General features: G+C 43.9%; 4 protein-coding genes across 5 annotated transcripts in view; 3 read left to right on the top strand and 1 right to left on the bottom strand.

Moving 5' to 3' along the window:
- Positions 1-623: 623 nt before the first annotated feature.
- Positions 624-4,834, bottom strand: LOC311015065 (MARVEL domain-containing protein 3). Of its 2 annotated transcripts, XM_084012100.1 has the most exons (4): positions 4,697-4,834; positions 4,217-4,319; positions 3,285-3,403; positions 624-2,475 (listed from the first exon to the last, which is right to left on the bottom strand). In XM_084012100.1, the coding sequence occupies exons 2-4, from the start codon at positions 4,315-4,317 to the stop codon at positions 1,817-1,819; spliced, it is 879 nt and encodes a 292-aa protein (XP_083868226.1). In that variant the 5' UTR covers positions 4,318-4,319; positions 4,697-4,834; the 3' UTR covers positions 624-1,816. The 2 variants fall into 2 exon arrangements, with proteins under 2 accessions (XP_083868226.1, XP_083868227.1); XM_084012101.1 differs by lacking the exon at positions 4,697-4,834 and having other exon boundaries at positions 4,217-4,336.
- Positions 4,835-6,376: 1,542 nt separating this feature from the next.
- On the top strand, positions 6,377-8,730 carry cUnh8orf82 (chromosome Un C8orf82 homolog). Its single transcript, XM_084011185.1, has 3 exons — positions 6,377-6,858; positions 6,960-7,008; positions 7,766-8,730. Exons 1-3 carry the CDS (start codon positions 6,694-6,696, stop codon positions 8,266-8,268), a joined length of 717 nt encoding a protein of 238 aa, XP_083867311.1. The 5' UTR covers positions 6,377-6,693; the 3' UTR covers positions 8,269-8,730.
- Positions 8,731-10,253: 1,523 nt separating this feature from the next.
- On the top strand, positions 10,254-19,439 carry naprt (nicotinate phosphoribosyltransferase). The gene is made up of 13 exons (XM_084012322.1): positions 10,254-10,613; positions 11,721-11,848; positions 11,940-12,022; positions 13,353-13,483; positions 14,903-15,018; positions 15,446-15,642; positions 16,444-16,584; positions 16,810-16,894; positions 16,973-17,053; positions 17,133-17,235; positions 18,093-18,250; positions 18,848-18,955; positions 19,052-19,439. Exons 1-13 carry the CDS (start codon positions 10,367-10,369, stop codon positions 19,133-19,135), a joined length of 1,662 nt encoding a protein of 553 aa, XP_083868448.1. The 5' UTR covers positions 10,254-10,366; the 3' UTR covers positions 19,136-19,439.
- Positions 19,440-23,258: 3,819 nt separating this feature from the next.
- The window catches only part of LOC311015197 (1-phosphatidylinositol 4,5-bisphosphate phosphodiesterase gamma-1-like), a 23,621-nt gene continuing 21,190 nt past the window's right edge, over positions 23,259-25,689 (top strand). The window contains exon 1 of the mRNA XM_084012321.1: positions 23,259-24,331. Coding sequence (XP_083868447.1) covers positions 24,070-24,331 — 262 coding nt within the window. The 5' untranslated portion in view covers positions 23,259-24,069. The remainder of the gene's footprint in view (positions 24,332-25,689) is intronic.

The following is a 25,689-nucleotide window of genomic DNA, read 5'->3' as shown; positions in this document are numbered from 1 at the left end:
TGAGCTGTCAAACTGTCTCATGGGACAAAAGAAAAACAGAATCATTACAAAAAGCTGGAAAAACATGAAGTTTGGTGTTTTTGCTTCAGAAATTTAAAAAAATAATGAAATATTGAATTATTGACTTATTTCAGCTCTAGATTAACCGATAATAAAACAAATCCCTTCACCTGTATTGTATTGTGCTGGCAGCAGAAGCATAAAACTAAAACTGCATACCACCAAAATTGGTGAATTGATCCTTTTAAAGAATTAAAATCTAAATATGGAAGGTCAAGGCAACGAGCAGCAACGCTGCGTCTCTCAGCTAATGTCATGCTGTCCTGTTAGTGCTGCTGGACACAATCACCACATTGTTATCTGAACTGGTAAAATTAGAACTTGGGTGATTACCTCACTCTGGAGAATTTCTTTTGTAAGTAATTAAGTCTTGAGTGAACGGTCCTAACAGTTACATCACTACTGTGTCCTTTTGTGTATGTGTGGCCCATTGTGTGACAGCAGAGAGGGGGACATCCAGCAGTGATGTCATAGCTGGCAGGAAGCCTCTGGAGGGGACAGAGGGCGACCAAAACAGCAGGACGTGTCCAGAGCTCTGGTGCTTAAAGTCATAAACAGCACAGTTGTATATAATCACATTGATGGAGGTTTAATTTGAGTAGATACATTCTTGTACACTTTCAGTATCAAAAACTATGCATTATCACATAAAACTTTGATATAAAAACATTAAACAAGTTAAAAACATTTATATAAATTCCTGCCTGCGTTCACACAGTTTCATCCAACACACAAACCATTCACTTAAAAATGTAATTCCTCCCAGATGGAACCCGTATTACAAGCAAATTAAACTTAGCCTGGCTCTGTTTGAGCTACCTGGCTTCACTGAGATGAACACGGATGATCTGGATAACTTCAGCTGAAGATGCTGGTTATGTTACTGTTTATTGGTCTAGCCACAAGCATGTTCACAGGCAGTCAATGAGGAATATTTAATGCCACTTAGGATAAATTGGTGATATGCACCGGCAGCAAAAACTGCTGTTTGGTCAAAGAGACAATACAATTCCCGCTGCATTTATAATTTAAAGTGAATGTAGATTTTTGTCCTTATAAACATTGACTGGGGGTCTATTTATTTGCAGTCATCTCATTGAGTCTAAAAAGCTTAAATACTTTGTTCATGTTATCCTCAGCTACAGTGATAATACTGGGCAGCTCTAATAATAATAATAATAATAATAATAATAATAATAGGCAGCTGTTGGCATCATTCATTAGTGTGTTTGTGTAGTAAACTATCTTTCTGGAAACATGGTGGTGCAAGAAATGTTTCTTCCATCTTTGTCATGATCTTCATAGTATATAATGGAGCCCTGAAAGTTTACAGTGGGATCTTTTTTTCTGGGACTATCTATTCCTGTCATCTAGAGAGAAAGAATGAGCTCTGATAGTTTGCAGCCCCAGTGACCACAGATGGCTCTGTATATGGCTTGGGCTGGTATGTGGCTAGTTTTGACAACGGCTGATTTTACATTGGCCAAAGAAACATCGTTGAGCCAGAGATCCCAACTTTGAACCCTGAGCTTCTACCACATATGACATTTTTTTAAATAACTTTTAAACGTTTATCCACGTCCGCGTCCTGTAGGAATGATGCTCTGAACATAACCTGGTAACCAGGTTAGCCGTGCAGCTCACAGTAGGTTACCATGGTGATCTACGCAGGTCAAAAGTGAGCCAGCTTCATGATACCCTCGGTCACACTAGTAACCAGCTGATGCAGACCCCCAGACGTCCATTCTCGGTCCACTCATACAGCGGTGGTGTCGGCCCTCAGCGGGGCTCTCTGGGGGTTGGCTCTGGCCTGCTGTCTCTCTGCCTCTCTGCGTTTCCGCTCCTGCAGGTAGCGCTTCACTCCTCGGATCGTCTGGATGGTGAGCACCGTGCCGGCGGTGTACAGGATGGCCGTGATGAGCCCAAACATGGCCACGGCTGCATCTGCCCCGCCCACATCGCAGTTCATCCAGGTGTAGCCGTTCCGGGCGTACAGCCTCTCGCGCTGCTGGCACACATCGGTGGAGTTGACCCTGATGACAAAGTGGAGGTAAAGCCCCACGGCCACCACATACGCCACCGCACCCACCGCCTGAAACACCAGCGCTCCAAACAGAAGCTTTCGGGACATCAAGTGTGGTGGTTTGTTGCTGGCAACCACAAACAGCAGCGAGAGGACCCCGATGGTCAGGCTGAAGGCGATGCCGCCGTAGATGCCCGGCGCCCTCATCTGGCTGTACTGCATGTCCAGATCTCGTACCTTCTGCAGCTCGGTGCCCTGCAGGTTAAAGTTGGAGTTGATGTCGAAGCCGCCCAGGCCGCCCATGGAGGACATGCCTGATGTCACCATCTGAGCTGCGACCACGCAGATCAGGACCAGGGCGTTGGTCAGTACGGAGCAGATCAGCACGATGCCTGAAGGGAGACACGGAGACAGAGAAAGTATTAAGTAGTATATATGGCAGAAAACTAATTGTAAGAGTTTGAAGGAGCTTAAGTATTCACTGAGACCATGGACCTGGTTAAGAGTCAGGGATGATAATGAATGATTGCTTTTACAATTAAGTACAGTGAAGATTTAATTACAATACACTGAAAAATGTATGTGGAATTTTTGCACACTATAAATAAACTGCCTTCCCTACCTTTAAAAAGTATATTGTATATTTGAATGCAATTAAATGCATCCGCCCCAACTTTCAGTCCTTCAAACCATGTACAAATGGAATAAATTAAAGACAACAACAATGATAACAAATCATACAATACTAATTAGTTATTAAACATGCTCTTCAGTAGTCTAACCGCCCCGGGGCTAAAAACGGTCTTTGAGGCGGTTGGTCCGAGCTCTGATCCTCAGCAGGCGTTTCCCTGCAGGAAGGAATGAGAACAGTGCTTGTGCTGGGTGTGTAGTGTCCACCAGAACACTTAGGATGGGAGATTTAAATGTCCTGAATCTGTTATTAACATTCCTAGAGGATCACCTCTTTTGTCATCACATGTGATTAAATCCATTACACTCAGAGAGCAGGTTATCAGCTTTCTCCTTCACCAACATTACTCTGCCAGAGTGTTAACTCTGAGGACGGAGGCCTGTAAACACCAGAAAACCAGTCCAGCCAGTTTTCAGAGAGGGAGGGAATAATACGAGCTGCATTGAGACTGAAACCAAAGTCCTTTGGAGCTATTATTTGATCGGATAGTTCCACTTCCACCCAACCTACCTCTCCTGGAGCAAATGTTATTGCACTTGGACTCGTGGTGCTCTGGGACCGGGACTTCCCGCACATGTCTGGGAGGGGAGTGTGCTTCTCGGGGGTAGTACGGGGGTCGAGAGGAAGACCTGGAGCACAAAAACACATGCATAAGGAAGTGATCTACCACTTACACTTAGTATCATGAGGAACTGAATCCTTTCCATGTTTTGTATTTTAGTATTTTTATATATATTGGACTGACAGAAACATTTCAACATGGACACTTGGTACTTCTGAAGCACTTGATTTTGTTTCATAATTAGTACGATTGGATAGGGGGAGAGTTAGTTGTAATTCAGTGGTTTATTTTATCTGGAAAACAGTGAATTCCTTTGTTCCCTTTTATGATTTTAAATGATGTAGCAACAGTGAATTCAATAGAAGGCTATTGAAACATGGCATTCTCTTTTTGTTATTTAGGTAGTTCAATAGATGTTGTGGTGTTACAGCAGCCAGTACACTAAAAACAAATGAGATAAAAACATTAAAGTAGCTGAAAAATGAAAATTAAATATAATAAATAAATAAATTGCACTGAACTACAGTTACATGTCATCTGAGAATATTGGGTGAACTTGTGATATTCTTCAGCTATTTGTCCTGTAACTGGATTAATATAAAGCCTATTTATGTAACGTTTCAGATTCTAATAAATTACTCTCGGTATAGTATTGGAATAGTTTTCTTTTAATTTATTGCATTTACCTTTTCTCTTTATTTACTGATACATTTCTTATTAGAAACCACTTAAAATAAGTGGTAAATAAAATCCTGATATAACGATGAAAAGATGAATAAGAGTTTCAAACTAGCGGCATCCATTGATGTATGAAATCGGGACAGGTATCGATGACGCTACAGTGAAAATGGTGGATTTTCCCTACAGCACATGAACGCACCTGTCAGGTGAAGAACGTCTGTCGTCGCGTGAGTCCCGGTTGTGTCGGTGGTCTCCGTTCCTCTCCCGGTGCCCCCGGTCTGAACGGCCTGGCTGGCTCATAACTGGACACACAAATGACCTTTGAACTTTATGGGAGCTGTTCAACTCACTTAACCCTAAACAGTTATCGTACAAAAGGTATTGTTTTAAACGATTATTATCGTTTCTTTGCAAGCTTATGAATATAATACGTTCAAATAACATACTTGATGAAAGCCTTGGCGACCGTTGACGTCGGGTCGATAAACGTCAAACAATCGACGGTTAAAGACGTCAAAGAGTATCGATAATAATAAATGAGGAAGCTCTGTGGACGTCATGTCAACAAGTAGAGCCGACTGCAGTTTTATAAGTCTTTAAATGAGAAAACATGGACGCCGTTGTCATACGTTAGCTTGTTTAATTAGCTTTAAAAGTGTTAACTACTAGATGAACTTACTGTGGATACGGGTCGATGAAAGCTTTGTGAAGTCCGACTATACCGCCATTTATGAATCACTCTCCAGGTCCAGGTGGAAGCAGCTCCACCCAACGAGGAGGAGGAGGAGGAGGAGGAGGAGGAGGAGGAGGAGGAAGCTTCAGGTTCAGGTAGGTGGATACGTCCTCTAGTGTCGCAGCTGGAGCTCCACACACATGAGAGCTTTTCAGGCCCGGCTCCGCTTGGTGAGTTGCCAGTGCCACATCTGTGAAATTAAAGGAGCCTCTGTTTATTCTAACACGAGCAACAGGCCGTCTGTCTGTCGTTGAGGAATGTTGTTGTTTACGCGCTTCTTCTATTAGCCGAGAGATTTACACGCAGCTCCCTGAAGAGCCTCGTTGTGTTCACTCAGCCATATTAACATCTCTATGCTCGGAATCACACATTCCCACGTTTTGTGTCATATATGTAGGCCGCTCACTGTTTATTATGGAAGCCACTTCTGCCACTGTCAGAAAAAAAGAGATAAATTTTCTCAAAATAATGACTTAGTATCTCAAGATAATAAGAAACGTCTAAATATTGACATAGTGTAGGCTATGTCATTACTCAGAGACACTAAATCATAATTTAGAGAAAGTTTCTCTTTTTTTCCTGACAGTGGGGGAAATGGGCTTCCATATTGTATGGCACATGAATTACTTTTTTAAGTTACTCGTTTGCTGAATACCAACTGTGAGCTGCAAAGATTACACTATTAGTATCAATCGTAGTCACAAAATTATAAGTTGCAGTTTCCAATGTAAGGATTTAATGTTTTATTCTGCCATAAGATACTATACAACAACAACAACAACAACAACAACAACTATATAACTACATTACAAGGTAAAGGGGACTGGTGGATTGTGATAATCACAATAATAATTTAGCAGATTCAGCAAATGTAGTTTAACAGCATATGTTTCTTCTGTGTGGAGTTTGCATGTTCTCTCCATGTTAGCGTGGGTTCTCTCCGGGTTCTCCTGCTTCCTCCCACAGTCCAAAGACATGCAGATGGGGATAGGATCCACAATGAAATCCTATAAAGTTCCATCCCTACTCTTGCAGACTGTTTTGAATCTTCTTTCACTGGGTTTTTGTCTTCATTAGAATGCACACATAGAATCTGGATTTGTAAAGAGGTTTTAATGGATTATACAAAATTAAGGTGATGCACTACAAACTGTTCTACAGAATCGATACAGTTTCACAAACATAATATGATACTCAAGTGTATTGCTATTAACATAGCAATACATTTTTAACACCCCGAGAATGATGGTTGACAAATCAGCCAGAATAACAATTCTCAGTTTAGATGAGTTGACACTGGTCATGCTTGCCCAGATACCAGTGGCTAAATGTTAAATACATTATTTTCCCATGACATGCTATGATAAATGCCTTTGATATTCTGCTTTTACATTTAAAGTTCACACGAGACACACAGAGACTTTCAGCTGCATTATCTTGAACTCATGTTCAACACTATTTACAGACCACATGGTCCTCTCGGTAAGGACAATTTACAATATGCTGGATAAATAGCTGGATTTAACAGGCCACTTGTGTTGAGGAAACACCTCTGACTAACACAGGCCAAAGTGTTTCTGCTCACAGTTTTTCTAAGGGTTTATTCTGCCAGTCTACTCACTCATCTCACCAACCAACACGCTCATTATATTGTTCACAGATGTATTTAACATATGTGTCCCCTGCTCCAATTGACAACACTACCTTCGAGATAAACATGTGAAGTCCTTCAACAGTATAAAGTCAGTCTTTGTGTCTTTTTGTTAATTGTTTGTGAATATTATCGTAATGTCCACTAGGTGGCAGTAGTCAAAACCCGACAGTGTTGCAACTGTGAATGACTTCCGTGTCGTTGCCGTGTAAATAATAACATGAGGGGAACTAGCGCAGTCTAACCAACTCGCTGTCCTCTGTGTTCGTATTTATTCTGGAAACACTCCGCCATGTTATTCCTCCGGACTGCAGCGCTCAGCTGCAGAAGTCTGACCGCTCTGCGCCGCCTGCCCGCCGGCTACAGCGCCTCCAGACTCGCCGCTACATACATCCAGGGCCAGAGCCCGGAACCGCGGATCCGAGAGTACTTCTACTATATTGACCACCAAGGACAGGTGAGCGTGCTGACACAAAACCAAACCTCCAAAATCACATGAGGCCTACTGCAAAAGACCCCCCTGCTAGCTTGACGTGTTGCTGTGTGCTCCTCTTGCAGCTTTTCCTCGATGACACTAAAGTTAAGAACTTTGTCACCTGCTTCAAAGGTAAACATGAAAACACACAACGCATAAAGTTCTTATATAATCTCATATAATTCAATTCAAGTGTAACCCAGCCTATATAAACGGCTAATGTTGTAAATATGCATGTTAACCAAGAATTGCGTCAATTAAAATAACACTGTCTGCAAATTCTGTACATTTATAACCTGGAATATTGAAGAGCATCGGGAAAAACATGTCATCACAATATCTGCTCATATATTTGAGGTTCAAGATAAGGCTGTCAGTATTCTATTTTGTTACTGAACAAATTCCCATGTGAAGACGAATACCAACCATGGGTTAGTCTGGATTTACTTATTTACTCTGGGGACCTCTGCTTCAAGCTCATTGGTTTCAATTGAAGACCTACATGTATTTTTACAACTGATAGGAGGACAACGTCTGCTGTGTTTGTGTTCATGGGAATGAACATGTTACCCAGTGTGTGTTTTTCACAGGTGAAAGAGGTGTATCAGGCTTTGATACACAAGATAGTCGTTGGGTGATACATTGTTTAATGGAATTTTTTGAAAATAAGAAACACAGAGACCTATCACCAAGAAAGGGTCTCAAAATTAGCCAATGAATCAGATTTATGGTAAGATAGGTGTAACACGTGACCATGGATTTAAGTTTGAAACCACTGCTGATGCCTTCAGTGTATTTCTGATCTGACTAATTATTAGCTAGAGAGCGATTGTTATTATTCATTGCGTGATCTCCTTGTCTCCTTACTGTTGCTTTGCTGTATTTTCAGACAAACAGTTCCTGGTCTTCTTCTTCAGTCGGCTGCGTTCAAACCAGAGTGGTCGTTATGAGGAGGACTTCCCCTTCCTGTCCCCGTGTGGCAGGGAGAGGAACTTTGTGCGCTGCGACGACCGTCCTGTGGTCTTCACCCACCTGCTGCAAAGTGCTGCAGGGTCACAGGGAGTCACGGGAGATCAGGCGCTGCTGTCATTCTGCGGCGGGGCGGAGAAGCTGTCCGTCCCGTTCCGTCCGGAGGCGCTGTACATGCATCCTGTCAGTGGACGAGTCTACCACCCCTGCTCAGAGCGCGGAGGCGGGGTCGGAGTCGGCCTGGTCAGGTCGGCTCTGGCCATCGAGCTTAGCTCATTCTTTGTTTATGCTTCGGAGCACGGCCAATCAGAACAGCCTACGCACTTTCTCTGGCGAGGACAGAAGCACACACTGACAAATGAGCTAGCAGGATGCTTCCCCACTGCGGAGAAGGGCAGCGGGCAGGAGGATGAACTGGGATAACAACCAGACGTGGGCATTAGATTGTGAAGTACTGTCCACATACGCCATGTGTGTCCCTTACTGGCAGTGGGGAGAGACAATCACTTTTTCACAGTTGTGATCACAATGTGATTGTTACAGTTTGAAGTCGGGCTTGATGTGTCCTATCCTCATCCATGTGATGTGGGAGATATTATTCAGTGGTGATGCAGTATTTGGGGCTTTTTTGGTTTAACTCTCGTGAAACAATGCTGGGTCTCCCCTCATTTACGGTTGCTGTTCAAACTAACTTTCCCTTTAGATTCCCTGGATTGATCTGAATCACATGTATTGTCCTGAAACATAATTTCATATCAAGGTATGCTTGCGGTTATTTGAATCAAGTAGTTGTATAGTATATAGTTTATATGAATAACACCATAAAAAGAGACATACTACTGAATGTATGGGATAATTCGTCAATAAAGTCACAGACACTCTGAATGTCTTGATTTTCTTCTCTTGTAAGGTTTTTGATCAGAAATGTTTTACTGCAGATTGTATCACCCTTGACTTGAAAGTATTTACTGAAATGTGGCACTTTGCCACGTTAAGGTCCTCTATGATGCTCTTTAATGGAAGTTTTTCCATTTTGTGCTGTTATTTAAACTTCCCCACATGTATCTGACTGACGCATTCACATTGTAGATTTAGATGAAAGTTGGTGCTCTCTCTTTAAATGGTGTAACGCACAGCTGAAACACGAGACACTGAGAACAGCAATATCCTTATCGTGTGCAATATTACTCTTGATAACTCTGGTGAAGTACAGTATACATTTTTATTACTTTTCCATTTGCACAATATAACTTTTATTTGACTTTACTTATTAACTAAATGTTTATTACTTTTATTGTTCTTTTAGGCACTGGTGTTTTTTGTTGTATTCCATCATTTTTGATTAATCTCTGGCACAAGGATTTCCTTTGGATTAATACAGTTCTATTTTATCTTTAAATGTTTGTTATACATAAACTTAAAGACTGTTCATCAGCATGCAACAGGCAATGCACTTAGAGTGCCTTTGTTTTTGATACTAGAGTTTCTGCCAAGTTTCTGTACGTTTACTCTTGACCTTTTCATTGCAAAGCTTATTATTTCATTTGGTTTTATATTTTAATTGTGATAGTTTTGAGTCTTTCTTTCACTGTTGTTACTCTGCCGGGACATCACAATGCAACATGGACAAGTGTCCTGGTAAACGTTATCATACAATTCATCTAAATTATTCACATCTATCTGTCTTATAAACTCACATGACCTGAACGGGACATTTTTTTTCTTCTGGGACACGTGATGGACAGAAAACGCTCAGTCAACTAGGGATTATAAATAGCACACCTTCGAACTAAACATTTGCATCCGAGAAGACGAGTCGCCCGAAACTGGAATTTCAGCATAGTTTTCCCAATAAACGTCGTGCTGTGCCTCTGGGCAATAACGATAAAGACATGATGTTGATTACTTTACTCAGGTATGTACTCATGGAAATGGTAAATAAACCATAACCTACTTAAAATGTATCAAACTCGGAAACATTGGGGATAAAGCAAGCATATCTTGTAAATCATTGTTAGCCCATCGTTTCTTCTACTGGTTAAAGTTTTTGTTCCTTTTCATAGATATTTCCTGAGTAGCCACAGTTCATTGTCGAGACCGGCAGCACCCCCTGTCGGCCTCTGAAGGGATGACCATTTTATTACAAGCATCATCTCTTATAAAGGCTTAACAGGTATTTACAGATGAACTGCTCTAAGTTATATGACAGCATCACTGTAGTAATAACGTGTTTAGCCCTGCTAGCCCCTTCTCTTTACATGTTAGCCATTTCCTCTGCTGTTAGGACTCTTACACAGTTAACTTATGACCTATTTGAAATTAGCCTAATACCATTTTGTCCCTGTGGCTGTTCTTGATGTTGGTTTATGCTCGGCTTCCTAGTCAGGTCAGTCTGTGACACCTCGGGGTGGGTGTTTGCCTTTCCACACAGTGCGTGAAGGAGTCGGTGGGGCTTCGGAGAACTGCAAGTCCCAGAGATCTCGGCAGGCAGTGTGACTCTAGAACCAGGACTTAAGAGAACATGGCAGCGCCGTCAAGCGACACATACGGGGTTATGGAGCGGTCGGTCCGGGAGCGGGCCCCCCCGCTGCTGACGGACCTGTACCAGTTCACCATGGCGTACGCGTACTGGCGGACCGGCCGGCACCAGGAGCCCGCCGTGTTCGAGCTCTTCTTCAGGGACAACCCGTTCGGCGGCGGCTTCTCGCTGTTCGCGGGGCTGCACGACTGTCTGCTGTTCCTGCGCAGCTTCCGCTTCTCGGAAGAAGGTGAGGAAGTCACTCGGACTCGATTCTCCCCGTTATCGGGCTTTGTGGCCAAATGTACTTCACCACAGAGTTATTTTTTCATCACATCGCCGCGTCATTGGTTTTCTACGAACTCTCTTCATATCGGTGTGCTTGCGCAACACTGTGGCGCGCGAGACCCCGAAGGCATTCCAACGACAGCGCGTGCATTCCGCTCCGAGTTTCACTGAACTTTGACATCTAGACCTGAACTACTAGAGTGAGCTGTAACCGACAATACCGAGAGAGTTTATGAAACACTGTAAGAAAGTCTGCGCTTGAGGTTTTAATTCATACAAATGTGATCCGAAGAGAATAATAAAACAACACATTTAACAATTACGTTCATAGAATGGGTGCTCCTGGTTATTTTATACCTATTATATCACATTATGGTATTTGTTATTACTGAAGAGTTAACGAGAAAGAAGTAGTTTGGTGTAGTTGGTTCTTTACCTTCTGTTGTTGATTCATCTGTAGCAATACATCATAATAATAATATGATAATAATAATAGCACCTTTCAAAAATACAGCCCAAAGTGCTTTACAATAAAAGAAGCTAGACATGAATTGTGGTTTGTATGTCCTGCAAAGCAACTATAGTTGTCAGATAAATGGAGTCACTTCTTTCTTCTTTTTTTTTCTTTTTTTTTCTTTTCTTTTTTTTACTTTGCATTATGTGTAACATTTTATGAAAGGACCCCCTCGAAAATGAGATGATTCATCTCAAGGGGCTATCCTGAATAAATACATTCTACTTCTGAAGAGTGTCGTGCACTAGAGGTACAAAGCTGCATTAAGTGGAAACACTCAATTAAAGCACACGTTGTCAAGGCCACACTGAAACGTGTTCAGTCTGAACTTCATCACAGTCACACCGCTGAAGACCGTTGGTAGCTGCCACTTTAGATTAGCTTCAAACTAAATTATTCGATGTAACTCTATTATTGTAATTGTGTGTGAGTGTGTGCGGTCATCCAGGAGGACACATGCACTTGTGTAAGAGCTAACGTGCTGTGGGATTCTCCTTGTTGTTGGTCTGACGGTGCTCCAGCTGTTGTGTTAACGTAACTGTTTTGTGGATCCAGATGTGGAGTTCCTGCGCTCCGTGCTGCCCCCTGCCACCGACCCCGCCTTCTTCCATTTCCTGCGAGGCCTGGACTGCTCCGGGGTCACGCTCCGCTCTGTCCCAGAGGGCACTGTGGTGTTTGCCAGGGTGAGCTGCAGGGTGAAACTGAAGGTCAAAGGTGAAATACGGGGTTTCTGTGGGAGGGTCAGAGAGAATGACTTGTCTGAAACATCTACAGGTGCCTCTGATGGAGGTGTCCGGTCCGCTGGCTGTGGTCCAGCTGCTGGAGACCAGTTTACTGTGTCTGGTCAACTACGCTAGGTGACCAACCAACACACACACACACACACACACACTTACACACACACACACACACACACACACACACACTTACACACACACACTGACCAGGCCATCAAATATGTTTTAATCAATTTATATTGCTATTAAAAAGACAAAACAACACATCATTACCAGCTTTGAGCTCCTGTGCTGTGTGTACCACCAAAGTTCAATCAGGATCTTATACAGGACTTAGACATCATGATGGGAATCCTCTTAAAATCTGATTTTTTAATCTGAACCTGGAGCTGTTTTACGCTGTATGTGTGGAGATCAGTATATCAGATCATGTGTTTCATTGACTGCTGCAATCCCTTGTTTTAAGATTACAACTTGTGCTGCTGCATAAACCCTCTAACTACGCCACCGCTTTTAAATCTCTGCTTTAAATCCTAGTTGGCTGATGTGATCTCAGCGCTCGGAAGCTTGCCAGCCTTCTCCACTCGTGGGACGATAAGAAAATGTCATGGCACGATTATCCCGGCCCAAATAATTGTAGTTTGCGTTATCATCCCGATAATCATCCTATTATGCTTGAAACTCTTAAAATGTCACTTAAACTTACTAATATCACTTCACGTTTTGATTGTGATGATCTCCGATAAAATCCTATCAATGACCTTAATGAAACGTTTCAGTCTGTCTTTAAATCACAACATTAAAACCAGTTTTTAAGAAACAGAATATTCCATTCATTGTTTTGCTGACCTATTTGCTATAATTAAAAAAACTAAAGATTAATTGCAGTCTTTGCTAAACTGTTGACATAAAAACTTGGATGGATTGATTCTTTTCAATCTTAATGAAAATAACACTGAGATCATTATGTTTGTATTGGATGACTCTTTAAGCCAAGGTCGAGGCCTGTCTCTCTCCAAACCACCATTAATCATTATTTTATTACGACTCTTGGTTAGACAACTGTAATTCTTTGTATGTGGGCGTAGAACAGTTGTCTCTTCGTCTTCTGCAGCTGCTCGTCTTCTCACTGGGAAAAAGAAAATGTTACGTTTCACCAGTATTGACTTCCCTCCACTGCCTTCCTGTCTGTTTCAGGATTAATTTTAACATTTGTTTGCTTGTTTAGAAGGTTTTAGATGGCCCGGCTCCACCTTGTACAGCAGAGGTCTTCCTCCTCCGTACTCCACTTACAGCATCATCTTCTGTTGTACTGCTTTTCTTTCACTCCTATTCTGTGCACATCGTTTTCTTCTGTTGCTATTCTTGTTTATCTTGTATTTATTTGCGTTTCATGCTTGTTCAGTGATTTTTAAACCTTTGTTCGGCTTTGTCCCATCTCCGTTATCAGTCTGGTGTGCAGTAACGCCGCCCGATTCCGTCTGGCGGCCGGCCCCAGGAGGAAGCTGCTGGAGATGGGCCTCAGGAGGGCTCAGGGTCCAGATGGGGGGCTCACCGCCTCACGATACACACACATTGGAGGTGAATGTCATGTGGTCTGTAAAACATTCATGTCTTGGCACCCGCTATGTCAATATTCTACTCTTATTGAAACGTGTGTTTTTGTAAGCTCCAGTTAGTGATCATTCCCTTAGAGGTAGGTTACAACCACTCGTCCTCCCCAACAACATCCACTCAATGATGTGGTCATTGTCACTGAGAGGAGGCCCATCCACCTGGATCCACTTAAATAGCTGTCATAAGCCCCAGGAGAGCAGAAACCTTTGGACATATGACATACTTATGAACAAGAGCCACTGCAGGAGATTCAGAGCAGAGATGATTTGCAGCAAAACTATTTTCTAGTCCTGAACGTGTCCTGAACGTGTCCTGAATGTGTGTGTCCTGAACGTGTCCTGAACGTGTCCTGAACGTGTGTGTCCTGAACGTGTCCTGAATGTGTGTGTCCTGAACGTGTCCTGAACGTGTGTGTCCTGAACGTGTCCTGAATGTGTGTGTCCTGAATGTGTCCTGAACGTGTGTGTCCTGAACGTGTGTGTCCTGAACGTGTCCTGAACGTGTGTGTCCTGAACGTGTCCTGAACGTGTCCTGAACGTGTGTTTCCTGAACGTGTCCTGAACGTGTCCTGAACGTGTCCTGAACGTGTCCTGAACGTGTGTGTCCTGAACGTGTGTGTCCTGAACGTGTCCTGAACGTGTGTGTCCTGAACGTGTCCTGAACGTGTCCTGAATGTGTGTGTCCTGAACGTGTCCTGAACGTGTCCTGAACGTGTGTGTCCTGAACGTGTCCTGAACGTGTGTGTCCTGAACGTGTCCTGAACGTGTCCTGAACGTGTGTGTCCTGAATGTGTGTGTCCTGAACGTGTGTGTCCTGAACGTGTCCTGAACGTGTCCTGAACGTGTGTCCTGAACGTGTGTGTCCTGAACGTGTGTGTCCTGAACGTGTCCTGAACGTGTGTTTCCTGAACGTGTCCTGAACGTGTGTCCTGAACGTGTGTGTCCTGAACGTGTCCTGAACGTGTGTTTCCTGAACGTGTCCTGAACGTGTGTCCTGAACGTGTGTTTCCTGAACGTGTCCTGAACGTGTGTCCTGAACGTGTGTGTCCTGAACGTGTCCTGAATGTGTGTGTCCTGAACGTGTCCTGAACGTGTGTGTCCTGAACGTGTGTGTCCTGAACGTGTCCTGAACGTGTCCTGAATGTGTCCTGAATGTGTGTGTCCTGAACGTGTCCTGAACGTGTCCTGAACGTGTGTGTCCTGAACGTGTGTGTCCTGAACGTGTCCTGAACGTGTGTGTCCTGAACGTGTCCTGAACGTGTCCTGAACGTGTGTGTCCTGAATGTGTGTGTCCTGAACGTGTCCTGAACGTGTCCTGAACGTGTGTGTCCTGAACGTGTGTGTCCTGAACGTGTCCTGAACGTGTCGACTTGTTGTCTCTCAGGGTTTGACCTCACCAGTAACGTTCAGGCTGGTTTCCTGTTTGGGATCCCTGTGGCGGGGACCATGGCACACTCATACGTCACTTCCTTCACCTCCCTGGAGGAAGTCTGGCCACAAGTGAGTGTGTTCTTTTCTCCAGTCATGCTTACAGGACCATACCAAGGGTTTTTGCACATTTCATCCACTACAAATTGTGGATGTTTACATTATCGTCCATCATTATCCAAAGGCATACGATAGGTTTGTGCATTGTTTGCATCCATCACAGTGAACATTTTACTGTTTGTCTGAGTGTCACTCCATCGACCATGAAAACGCAGGTTGTGCAAAGAACTGGCAACCCATTGAGGGCACATGCACTTGGAGCAACAGCTGTGTTGTGATGTGAATGCAATGGAAGGGGGGGAGTGCGAGTGCGACATCTAGTGGCAGAACATTTCTGTGCAAGTTACTTTTGAGTGTCTTGGCAATGTGTAAAGTCTAAGGTAGGTCCAGTGACAAGGACCGCCTCTGTCATTATTAATATCTTCCTGCTTCCACTCAGACTCTTGTGGCACGAGACGGGACGCCCAGTCCAGTTGACATCATCTCGCTGACAAAGGGCTGGTTGAATCGTGTGTGTGAGCTTTTGGGAGCCGAGCATGGGAAGATCCGCGAGGGCGAGTTGGCAGCGTTTCTGTCCTACGCCATCGCCTACCCTCAGAACTTCCTCCCTGTGATCGACAGCTACAGCGTTGGCTGGTAACTAGCGTTGTTACGTTTGGTACTAAACAGCTGTGTATTACAGCTTTCATCATGAGATTGCTGACAAATGACAGTTTTTTTCATTTTTCAATTGCTTGAGTATTTCCATTTTATGCTTTTTTAAAATACTTTTTTCCACATCAATTTACAGCAAAGCATTGAACCTTTTACTCCTCTACATATTTTGACAGTTCATATTTAAAATGCATTATAAAACACAGCTTAATACATTTAATTCCAGTAGATGTAGCTGATAATACCTCTGTACTTTGATATATGGCATTTACTTGTACTGGAAGTATTTTTACATTGTGATATCAGTACTTTTACTTAAGTAAAGGATTGGAGTACTTCTTCCACCACTGATGTTGCATTATATATTATAGAATTATAGCAAGACATGCAGCCAAACAGGAATAATAATAATTAGAGACAATAATATCTTAATGAGTTCCAGCAGAAGTGCAATGTGCAGTTATTACCAGCAGGTGTCTCTAGTGTGCACTGAGTTAAATCAGGTTTTGAGTGGTGAAATCATTTGGTGGAAATCCTCATTTCACCATCACTTCTGGTGACCACCACTTCCTGTTATTGACACGCATGTCACAATGAAAAACTGAACTCCAGCGAGGGCAGCAACTAACCACCGCCTTTGTTCATGATTCATCTTAATATCTCTATATATTTTTATATATTTATCTCAATAAAATCCTAATTTCACAGAACCTAAGGTGCATTAGTAATTTTAATAGTTCATATTTCATGTCGGTATGATGAAATGTGTGTGTGTGATTTCAGTAGTGGTCTGTTGAACTTCTGCGCGGTGGCCTTGGCGCTGTGTGAACTGGACTACAGGCCTGTGGGGGTTCGTCTGGACAGCGGCGACCTCTGCAGGCAGTCGGTGGATGTCCGTCACGTCTTCAGACTCTGCAGCGAGCAGTGAGTGAGCTGGCGTGCTGTGTGTGTGTGTGTGTGTGTGTGTGTGTGTGTGTGTGTGTGTGTGTGTGTGTGTGTGTGTGTGTGTGTGTGTGTGTGTGTGTGTGTGTGTGCGTGTGTGTGTGTGTGTGTGTGTGTGTGTGAGTGAGAATGTTACCAACCACTCCACCGGTCCGTGCTGCACGTCTGATTGTCTGCCGCTCCTCTTTGTTCACGTCGTCTCTACAGTTTTGCCGTCTCCGCCTTCGACTCGCTGATCATCGTTGGGACCAACAGCATCACAGAGCAGAGCATGGCGGAGCTCAACAAGAAGGTAGCTGGTGACTGAACGTGTGGAGTGTGTTTGGGGGTTTTTCCCTTTCCTCTGATGTTCTGTGTGTTCTGGTTTCAGGAGAATGAGATCGATGTGGTTGGAGTCGGAACACATCTGGTCACCTGCACACTGCAACCGTCGCTGGGCTGCGTGTATAAGGTGATGAGTTAGACAGAAACACACTCTTCCTCTCTGGAAGTCATTTCTGCAATTAACAATTGTATTGTGCGTGTGTTAGCTTGTAGAGGTGAGGGGGAGGCCCAGGATGAAGATCAGCGAGGACCCAGAGAAGAGCACTGTCCCTGGAAGGAAAGCGGTGTACAGACTCGTGGACGACGAGGGTGAGAGTCCATCTCCCTCTTTATCTCTCTTCACACTTCCAACACACTTATTTCTTTTCATGTTTTCACCGTCTTGCTTTATTTTACAACATTGCCATCCCAACAGCTACAGTTAACATGTTAGTAATGGGACTGTTGTTAACGAGGTGTTGGTGTCATGACCTTAGACCATAACATGATCATGCTAGCCATCTTTGATTGATGAGAGAAACATCTTGATTTTTATGGAATTACCACAAAATAGACATCACATGTGCTGATTGTATCCATTAATAGTATTTTTAAAAAAAAGATCGTCCACACATGATGCTATGTTAGCATTTGAGCTGAGCCTCAAAGTACAGGTTAGACCAAGGGCTGTCATTTTAAAGTTTGTCTTTTCAGTCTGCCGAATCAACATTACCTTCAACATGGAGTTTAATCATGACACCACATCAAAACTTAAATCTACAACACAACTGTAATTTTATTCCATCCGTACAAAAATCTTTAATGAGAGCTCCATACCAATACTGCCATCCTCCAATCAGAGGCAGTGGAGGGCGGGTCTTCGCAGAATGTGGGTGGAGAATAAAAATCAATCAATCTACGGTCAATAACAGACCACTGATGGTTGTGAATCAGAGGATCAGAGGGCGCATCAACGTTTCCATGAATCTCCCTTATTGCTGGTGGGGCCTTGGTTATTATACCTACTGCTGAGTTACACTGATTAGCCATTTTTACCTTTGCAGAGCTCACAACAAGTTTAGCTGTCCTAAAAAAGTCCCCATTCATTCAGTTTAGTTTCATCATCAGTGGGCTGCTTGTGCGCCTGCAAGCATTTTCGAGGCGTCTCACTCTTTTCTCCCTTGCAGGTCACCCTTTTCTGGACCTGGTGTGTCTGGCTGTGGAGTCTCCTCCCGAGGCGGGAGTCTCTGTAAGCTGTTACCCTCTGAGGTGCGATAACTCCTGTGTCTCAGTGGTTCCAGCTCAGGTCACCTGTCTGCGCCAGGACGTGTTTACCAAAGGACAGGTGAGGGTGGGCCGCGGCGGCTCAGAGACCGTAACGAGTACACTAGTTGCTGTTTTGTGATGCTTGTGGTTGTGGTCGTTGTTTCCATCGTCACATCCATGTTTTTGGCTTCTCATCTGAACTGGTTGGGAATTCTACACCACAAGTGGACTGGAAGTGAAAGTGAGCATTATCTCCCTCGTGGACTTGATATATGGGACAGCAGCAGACACGCTGGGGAGGACACACCCATAAAGTCTGCAATTTGAATTCAGTCCTCCTCTCTCTCTCTCTCTCTCTCTCTCTCTCTCTCTCTCTCTCTCTCTCTCTCTCTGCACAAAAAATAATGCACATACACAGTGCTGCTGTTCTTGACAAAACACAAAAAAAGATTACGTTCTTCTTGGCGGTGCTTAGAGTGCAAAAGGGATTTAGAAATAAAATGTATTGAAGCATTTGATAACTATCCGTGTACACAGCATCTAAAATAACAAAATAACGTTTAATACATGATGAGAAAGTAAGACAGGTTGTTGTTTCTGAAGGCATCGGAGGGTACAGGACAAGAGAATATTGCAGGACTCTACTGTGAATGAATGTGTCTCCCACTCGTTCCAGGTCACACACCCTCTGTGCAGCGCTGCAGAATCTAGAGCAAAGGTTCAGAGTTCCCTCCAGACTCTGCACCCTCGACACAAGAGGCTGCAGGAGCCCGACTCGTACACAGTGAGCTTCCAGCACAAACAACTCCTTACTGCATACTTACAAATACAGACATCTCAACTCTACTCCTATCTCTTATCTTTGTGTCTCTCCTTCCAGGTGGCGCTGTCAGAGAAACTCCATAACCTGGTCACGGAGATTCAAAAAGGAAGCTGCAACAGCAACTTTCTTTTAGCCAACTGAATATAATCCTTGACAACTAGATATTCATATAATCTGAGACAAACGTCTGTTCATCGCCTCTTTTTATTTTTTTGTCTTTTTATTGACATTCCAAGTGCCTCATGGAAAAATAAGTGCTTGCGTTTGTAGAGCATGCTCTCAATGAACACTAATATACTCTCCAAATATAAGAATATATAAACGTCTTGTGTCCTGTGTCATTCAAAGCTAATGTCTATAAAGCAGTTGAAATTAACTCTGTACTTCAGAAAGCCCAAAGAATGTTGATGGTATATACAATTAGATGACTTTTTACGAAATGATGCTACACATTTTAGTGAAGGGAAAAACTGGATTGGCCCTTGACCTCTCACCTCAAGATATTGAAATAAAAATGGGTTGTATGGGAACCCAGGAGTCTCCATTGTGTGCTAATCCCATGCAACAAAAAACAACAAAAACAAAAGGCTGTTTCTTTTGGCAAGCCATATAACGTGTTATAATTGCCTATTCTAAACATGTTGTATTTGAATATTTTTATATCCAATGGCGTGCATCGGGCATGACTGGAAAGCTGAGGCTCTTGTGGATCCAATGAGCCCGGTTGTATTCATGTGTGAGGATCTTATTCTCCATAGTAGCCATTTTCACACAGGGAGACTAACCCCACTGGAGGCCGAGAGCATTCAGGTGATAAGAGGATGTATATTATATATTATCATTGAACAGAATCTCCAATCGTCAAAAGATTTTGAGACAAAATCACAGCCTTCCTTTCCCCCCACGGTGTTCCTCAAGGTCTGTTTATGGTATCAACCAAACAATTGCTCCATAATTGCTAAGAAAAGCGTTTCTTTTCTGGCTCACTGACTCCAGAAGACAAATCATGTGTGTGATTTTGCTTTTGTCCTGTTTGTGTTCGACATATTTTGGGCTTGAGATCCGGCTGAGGGGGGTTCAACGAGGGCCTCCTCTTCATCCACTCTCCTCTACCCTCCCTCCCTCTCTGCTCAGACATATGTGAGGAGCATTTCTTTGAATTCTGATTGGCTGCCTGCTGACCAGTGGTAGTAGAGATGCACATCCACCCAGCGGACATATGGTGCTGATTAGACATCGAGAGGCTGTGATGTCATCCGTGACCGTCTCATCTCGCTGAGGGGGACAACACTGAATCTCAGACGATCCACATTACTGAATTTGTATTTGATAGGAAACACACTGTAACTAATGTTCATGGTCAGTGTTGGAAGAAGTAACCCACTCAGCAAACAAAATTCAAGGAAAATGTCTTGCTTTCCTGTGTATTTACTTAAATCAGATCAAAATATATATATATAAAAAAATAAAAATACTCATTTGCCACCCCTATAAATTCTATTATCACCGCCAGGATGATCATGAGGTGTGTGTGTGTGTGTGTGTGTGTGTGTGTGTGTGTGTGTGTGTGTGTGTGTGTGAAAAAGAGTGAGTAAGTGTAAGTTTGAATGACTAATACCGGGTAAACGCCTCATTCCCCTGTGTTACACTGCCGTTGACTGCCCTCCTCTCCTTGATTGTATATAAGAAGTGGACATAGTCACTGTGACGTGGATCCATCTGGCTTCTGGTGTGTCAACAAAGTTAGCTGTAAAGTTGACCTGTCAATCACAAAGTAGCCGTACCCTATTTTATCGTCTATTTTACTCCAAATGGCACCGTCATTTACTAAATGCTGCATTGAAGAAGACTTGAATCTAGCGATCGAATCCATAAACTGATGTTTACAATGTTGAATGTTTTCTCAGACTTTTTATTTTTTTGCAAACCAGGAGTCGCCCCCTGATGGCCAAAAGAGAGAATGCAAGTTTAAGGCACTTCAGGTTTGGCGTCACTTTTCAGAACCGGAGGTGGCCTCCTTCTCGGTCTCTACTCCGCCACAGTCGGTAGGGGGCGTAATGAGCATCTCGCCGTGCTTGGCTAACATCTGACTGAATGAATGCTGGTGAACACGGTTCTAGACCTGCTCCCTTTCATTGTTTTGGGCTAACCGCTACCGGCTAACCGCTACAGGCTAGCAACCGCACTAGGTGACCTCTCCTCTACTCGACTGTTGCTTCTACATCTCGGTGAGTTTGATTTTCTTGTTGCCAGGTAAACAAGGTGCCCATGATGACCTCCTGCGAGGTGTACAAGGTGTCCATGGCGGTTTGCTGCCAGCATGACGTAGCCGCTCGTCAAAAATGTTACGTTGCTCGCAAACTCACAGGAGGCGATCCGCAAAATATGCAAACCCTGTTCCACATGTAGACACGTACATGTGTTAATATTTTCAGAGTAAGTTATACATAATATGTATAACTTATACATAATACATAATATGTAGGCCTATAACTTACTCTATTATTATGTAACGGTAGAGTAATGTCTGTTATAAAAACATAAGTACAACACTGCCATCTAGTGGCGCAGCCAGGTGTACAAGGTGTCCATGACGACATGCCGCCAGCATGACGTAGCCGCTCGTTTTTGAGTGTGAATGACGTGAGTTTTATGACGCCATTGGTGTTTAGATAGGAGGAAATATTGTGGGTTGTTGCACACTGGCCACCGTACAGGTTTCACTGGTCTCTGAGCAGTGACCAGCGATGTAGCCTATAGATTTTTCTGTTGTAGCTGGTGGATGTGAAGCTAATGGTGGTTTAGTCTCAATATAAATATGTAAAAAACTTAATTTGTTTGAACAGTCTAAAACCCAAACATTAAACATATCACATTTACAATATATATAAAATAACTTTGTGTAAACAATATATTTCTGGACTTTTTGCCTGATAAACGATGGACATGATTATCTGTCCATCAGCTGATCAACTGATGTCTTCATCTGTATTTCCCTCTGATGTCAAGGAGTAGAAGAATGTTTCAAGACTTTGTGAGGATAAATGTCCTCATAATATAATATCAAACTGTCTTCCTGAACCTGCAGGAGGGATTCTTGCTCAAGATCATGAGTTTAATTGTTCCTCATAATGCTGCAACATCATTCATAGTAACCGATGACAAGAATGTATTATATTTGGAAGAGAGTCACAAATCTCCATTATTTTTAGCCTATTATTTTAACACATTATTATTATTATTATAAAATGTTCTTCTTTTGTTCTGGGACTCGACCCGTACACTAAAAAAGGAAACAAGGAAAATACATTTCCACTTGAACCCCACTTACCTCTTGACTGGACTCATCACTCACCAAGCAGTGTTCTCCTAATACATCTGACCAAACCATTAATGTTTTCTTGTTTTGTTCTTTTTTGTATTGCACAAGAAAAAAATGTGCAGGTCATATTAAGGGAATAACTGAGCAAGTGACAACAAAAAGGGAATACAAGGAAAACACACAAGTAGTCAATCTGGAGTTAAAATACATTGATAATCCTGAAAGAAAAATGCCTTTTTGAGTATACGTGTATATTTCTTGTTAAGGAATGCAGCAAATATCGGCATAGTTTTGAAGAAACATTTGTGCTTGAAAAATATATATAAGTTTTTATTCCCCAACTATGTTTTCTTGTCTTCCAATTTGGGACCAAACTTAATAAAAGTAACAATCATAACATTTTGATCATTACAAGTCATCCCAAATGTTCCCAGTTAGTCTGTAAGAGAAAAGATGGTTTCAACGTCTTCAGTCACAGAAAGTGCGATTAGTCAAATCTAAATCAAACATCGCAGGAAGTCATAACAGGTTGACCTCATTTCTCGTCTTTAAAATAACTTATTTCGCTTTAAGGGAATTGGAAAAGAGGTAACTAGTTCTTATCTTGGCTATAATTACTGGATTATTCCTGGAGCTTATCTATGTTCCTGTGATTATCTCATAAATATATAATATACCAGACGTGTAAAATGCATATTGGGACTGTGTGTGTGGGCCGAAGTGGGTGAAACCATAAACGGGTTTCCTTTCCTCCTGCAGGTCTCCTGGAGTCCCGCGGAGGTCGCTCTGCGCTCCGCCTCCTCTCCCTCTCCGGCTCCCCGCTACGGCTCTCCCTCCCTGCCCTCATCCTCCCTCACATATACTTCAGCAAAGGAGGAGAAGAGGGAAAAAATCTGATCAAGCTTTTCCGGTCTGCTCGCCCTAATTTCCTCTGGAGACCAAGTCGGAGCATAACGGACGGGGAGAGATCCCGGTCGAGGGGCAGCGAGGAGAAACTGGGCCAATTAACGCACAGCCTGCTGACGAGCACCGCCGCAAACCCCGCACGCCCCCGCACGGCTCCTCCTGCGTGGGAGAATGCGTCCCGTCGACAGTTCCGTGTGCCCGGGAGGGAGGAGTGTGTGAGGGGGGAGAGCGGAATGGTTCGGCGAACGGGAGCGCGGACGCTCCGTGGTCTCCCATCCGAGCGCCTCTCCGTGGATCCTCTCCGCCGCCCAGCAGCACTCACCTCCGGCGTCTCGTCGCTACACAACTCGGCGTCTTTGTCGCTCAGGCGGACTTCTTCTCCCTAAAACAAGCCGGGACAGACGCATCTTTGTGCGGAGCAGCAGGCGGACCCAGAGCCGGACTGTGGTGGACCGAAGGCGCCGCGGGAGGATGGAAACCCGAGTCCAGCGGTGATGAGCGCTCACTCCGAGAGGATTTCACTGGTGTGCTGCCAGAAGCATCTGGAAAGGATAACAGAAGGATCCACTCCCCCTCCAGAGGACCGGAGGATAATTCACATCCCAGACATTTCTGCAGGGATTTCTTCCAGCTTGTGTTTCAATGTGAAATTGGTTTAATCACACAGACACTTATAACTTCTGCCTGCTGTTAGCAGCACGTCTGGGTTTTCCCTCTTTGCACCAGTGGTTTTGGACGTGTTGGGATAAGTGGTGATTTATTAAGTGATCACTGGACACGCGTCCTCACGCAGAAACCGGGAGAGATCAGTGATCCAAGGCGTCCCCCGTACAGCGATGCAGTGAAGATGTGTGCCGCCAGGTTCAGTGGCTGCCTCAATGGGTGTGCCGAAGAGGCCGTCGGGGGTGCCGCGGGGTCTCCCGGTTCTGCCAGGATGCTGGACTGGACGGAGGCCGGTCCCCGCATCCTCCACAGCCTGGAGATGGGGACGGTGATGACCGTCTTCTACCAGAAGAAGTCCCAGAGGCCCGAGAGGAGAACCTTCCAGATAAAGCAAGACATGCGGCAGATAGTGTGGAGCCGGAACCCCGACAAGATAGAAGGAGAGGGTGAGTACTGATGTAAAAGCATGAGTGGGTCACTGAGTGGACCGCGTTCATTATCTGTTAACCAAAGACGAGCTATTAACTACAGCACATGTCATCCTTAATGAGTCTCAGTCACAGTTACTCTTATTTCTCCTTCACGTCTTTTACATTTACAGTCCTAGATTTTACAACAAGATGCTGAAAGTATCTGAGAACTTGCTGACAGACAGAAACAACACCAGACAGTTCCCTCGTCTGCATGTGCAGCTTTTAAAGTTATGGTTCCCAAACCTTTGGCTTGTGACCCCATTCAGATAAAGTGCTGTCTGCTGGTTCCCTCTTCATCATGCTGGTGGAAACAAAGGGAGATGTTTCCTCTCACATTGTTTTATTAGAAGGATTTTAAGACGACTTAGAGGTAAAAGTATTTCACAAAAAGAAGAAAAGGGTAAATATTAGAGAGAATATATAATTTCATGAAGAAGAAGTATATCTGGCGACCCCAGGTTGGGAATCACTGTTAAAGTAGACACTTGTTCCCACTAGTGGTGTCCAGCTATTTGGACATTTTTATTTCTATGTGCTGAGTTTTGCAGGCCTTGGAAGAATAATGGAGTTGAACAATTACATTTGAAAAACTAAATGGCATGTCTTATAGAAACACATTTTCAGTGTTTTGAGGTAATCGTTGTATCGGGGTAACGGTCGCCATCAGTTTGTTTTTACAAAGCATCAGCTGATGCCCAGAGCCCAGGTTTGGGCATCAAGCCTTAAAAAGTCGGATTGATGCATCCCTAGTAGAAAATGTGTTTGTAGTTTCGGTGAATTGACCCTTTAAATAAGGTTTGGGTTTGTTTTGATTGGTTGCTGCTGTAGAGGTGTGAGAATGAGTATCACTGCGTGTGACAGCTTGTGACAGCTTGCAGCTGAGGAGCTGTCATGGCTGCCTCAGTTGACAGAAGCATCAGGACCCTGCGACCTCTGCTTCCTCCACGTCAGCCGGCCAGTAACAGAACAGCACGCATACTGCTGCCACATGGATCCTGAGTCCTACAGGCCCATGCTTCCTGTCTGTCTGCCTGACACGCTGGCTGACTGACTGACTGACTGACTGGCTGACTGACTGGTGGGCTGAGGCGGCAGTGGCAGCCTGCTGGCATGGAGTCAAGAGGCAGCGGTATTCTTAAAGCGGCAGGCTGCTGTTGTGCCGTTGGGCCGGCCTGTCGGAGCAGCGTCCTGCCGGGCCGGGGTGTGGAGGCTATTGTCTGTCAAATCCTCCCCCTGGACTCCGTGGCCCGGGGGAGGATTTGTTCCAGTGTCTGTTAGCACCAAGAAAACGTTTTGCATTTACAACTGGCACGATAGAGCTTCCTTCTGTC

Source organism: Eutrigla gurnardus (assembly GCF_963514095.1).
Source record: "Eutrigla gurnardus genome assembly, chromosome: 6".
Taxonomy (NCBI): domain Eukaryota; kingdom Metazoa; phylum Chordata; class Actinopteri; order Perciformes; family Triglidae; genus Eutrigla; species Eutrigla gurnardus.
The sequence above is the reverse complement of the archived record's forward strand: the minus strand, read 5'-3'. Positions and strand labels throughout refer to the sequence as shown.

What these genes read in the sequence shown, in the direction of transcription:
- LOC311015065 (XM_084012100.1), bottom strand. Translation starts at nt 4,317, where the DNA reads ATGAGCCAGCCAGGCCGTTCAGACCGGGGGCACCGGGAGAGGAACGGA. An exon ending in AGACGTTCTTCACCTGACAG is followed by an intron (nt 3,404 to 4,216) that starts GTGCGTTCATGT and finishes TTTGTGCTCCAG; the next exon opens with GTCTTCCTCTCGACCCCCGT. An exon ending in TAACATTTGCTCCAGGAGAG is followed by an intron (nt 2,476 to 3,284) that starts GTAGGTTGGGTG and finishes GTCTCCCTTCAG; the next exon opens with GCATCGTGCTGATCTGCTCC.
- cUnh8orf82 (XM_084011185.1), top strand. Translation starts at nt 6,694, where the DNA reads ATGTTATTCCTCCGGACTGCAGCGCTCAGCTGCAGAAGTCTGACCGCT. An exon ending in ATATTGACCACCAAGGACAG is followed by an intron (nt 6,859 to 6,959) that starts GTGAGCGTGCTG and finishes CTCCTCTTGCAG; the next exon opens with CTTTTCCTCGATGACACTAA. An exon ending in CTTTGTCACCTGCTTCAAAG is followed by an intron (nt 7,009 to 7,765) that starts GTAAACATGAAA and finishes CTGTATTTTCAG; the next exon opens with ACAAACAGTTCCTGGTCTTC.
- naprt (XM_084012322.1), top strand. Translation starts at nt 10,367, where the DNA reads ATGGCAGCGCCGTCAAGCGACACATACGGGGTTATGGAGCGGTCGGTC. An exon ending in CTTCCGCTTCTCGGAAGAAG is followed by an intron (nt 10,614 to 11,720) that starts GTGAGGAAGTCA and finishes TTGTGGATCCAG; the next exon opens with ATGTGGAGTTCCTGCGCTCC. An exon ending in CGCTGGGCTGCGTGTATAAG is followed by an intron (nt 17,054 to 17,132) that starts GTGATGAGTTAG and finishes TGCGTGTGTTAG; the next exon opens with CTTGTAGAGGTGAGGGGGAG.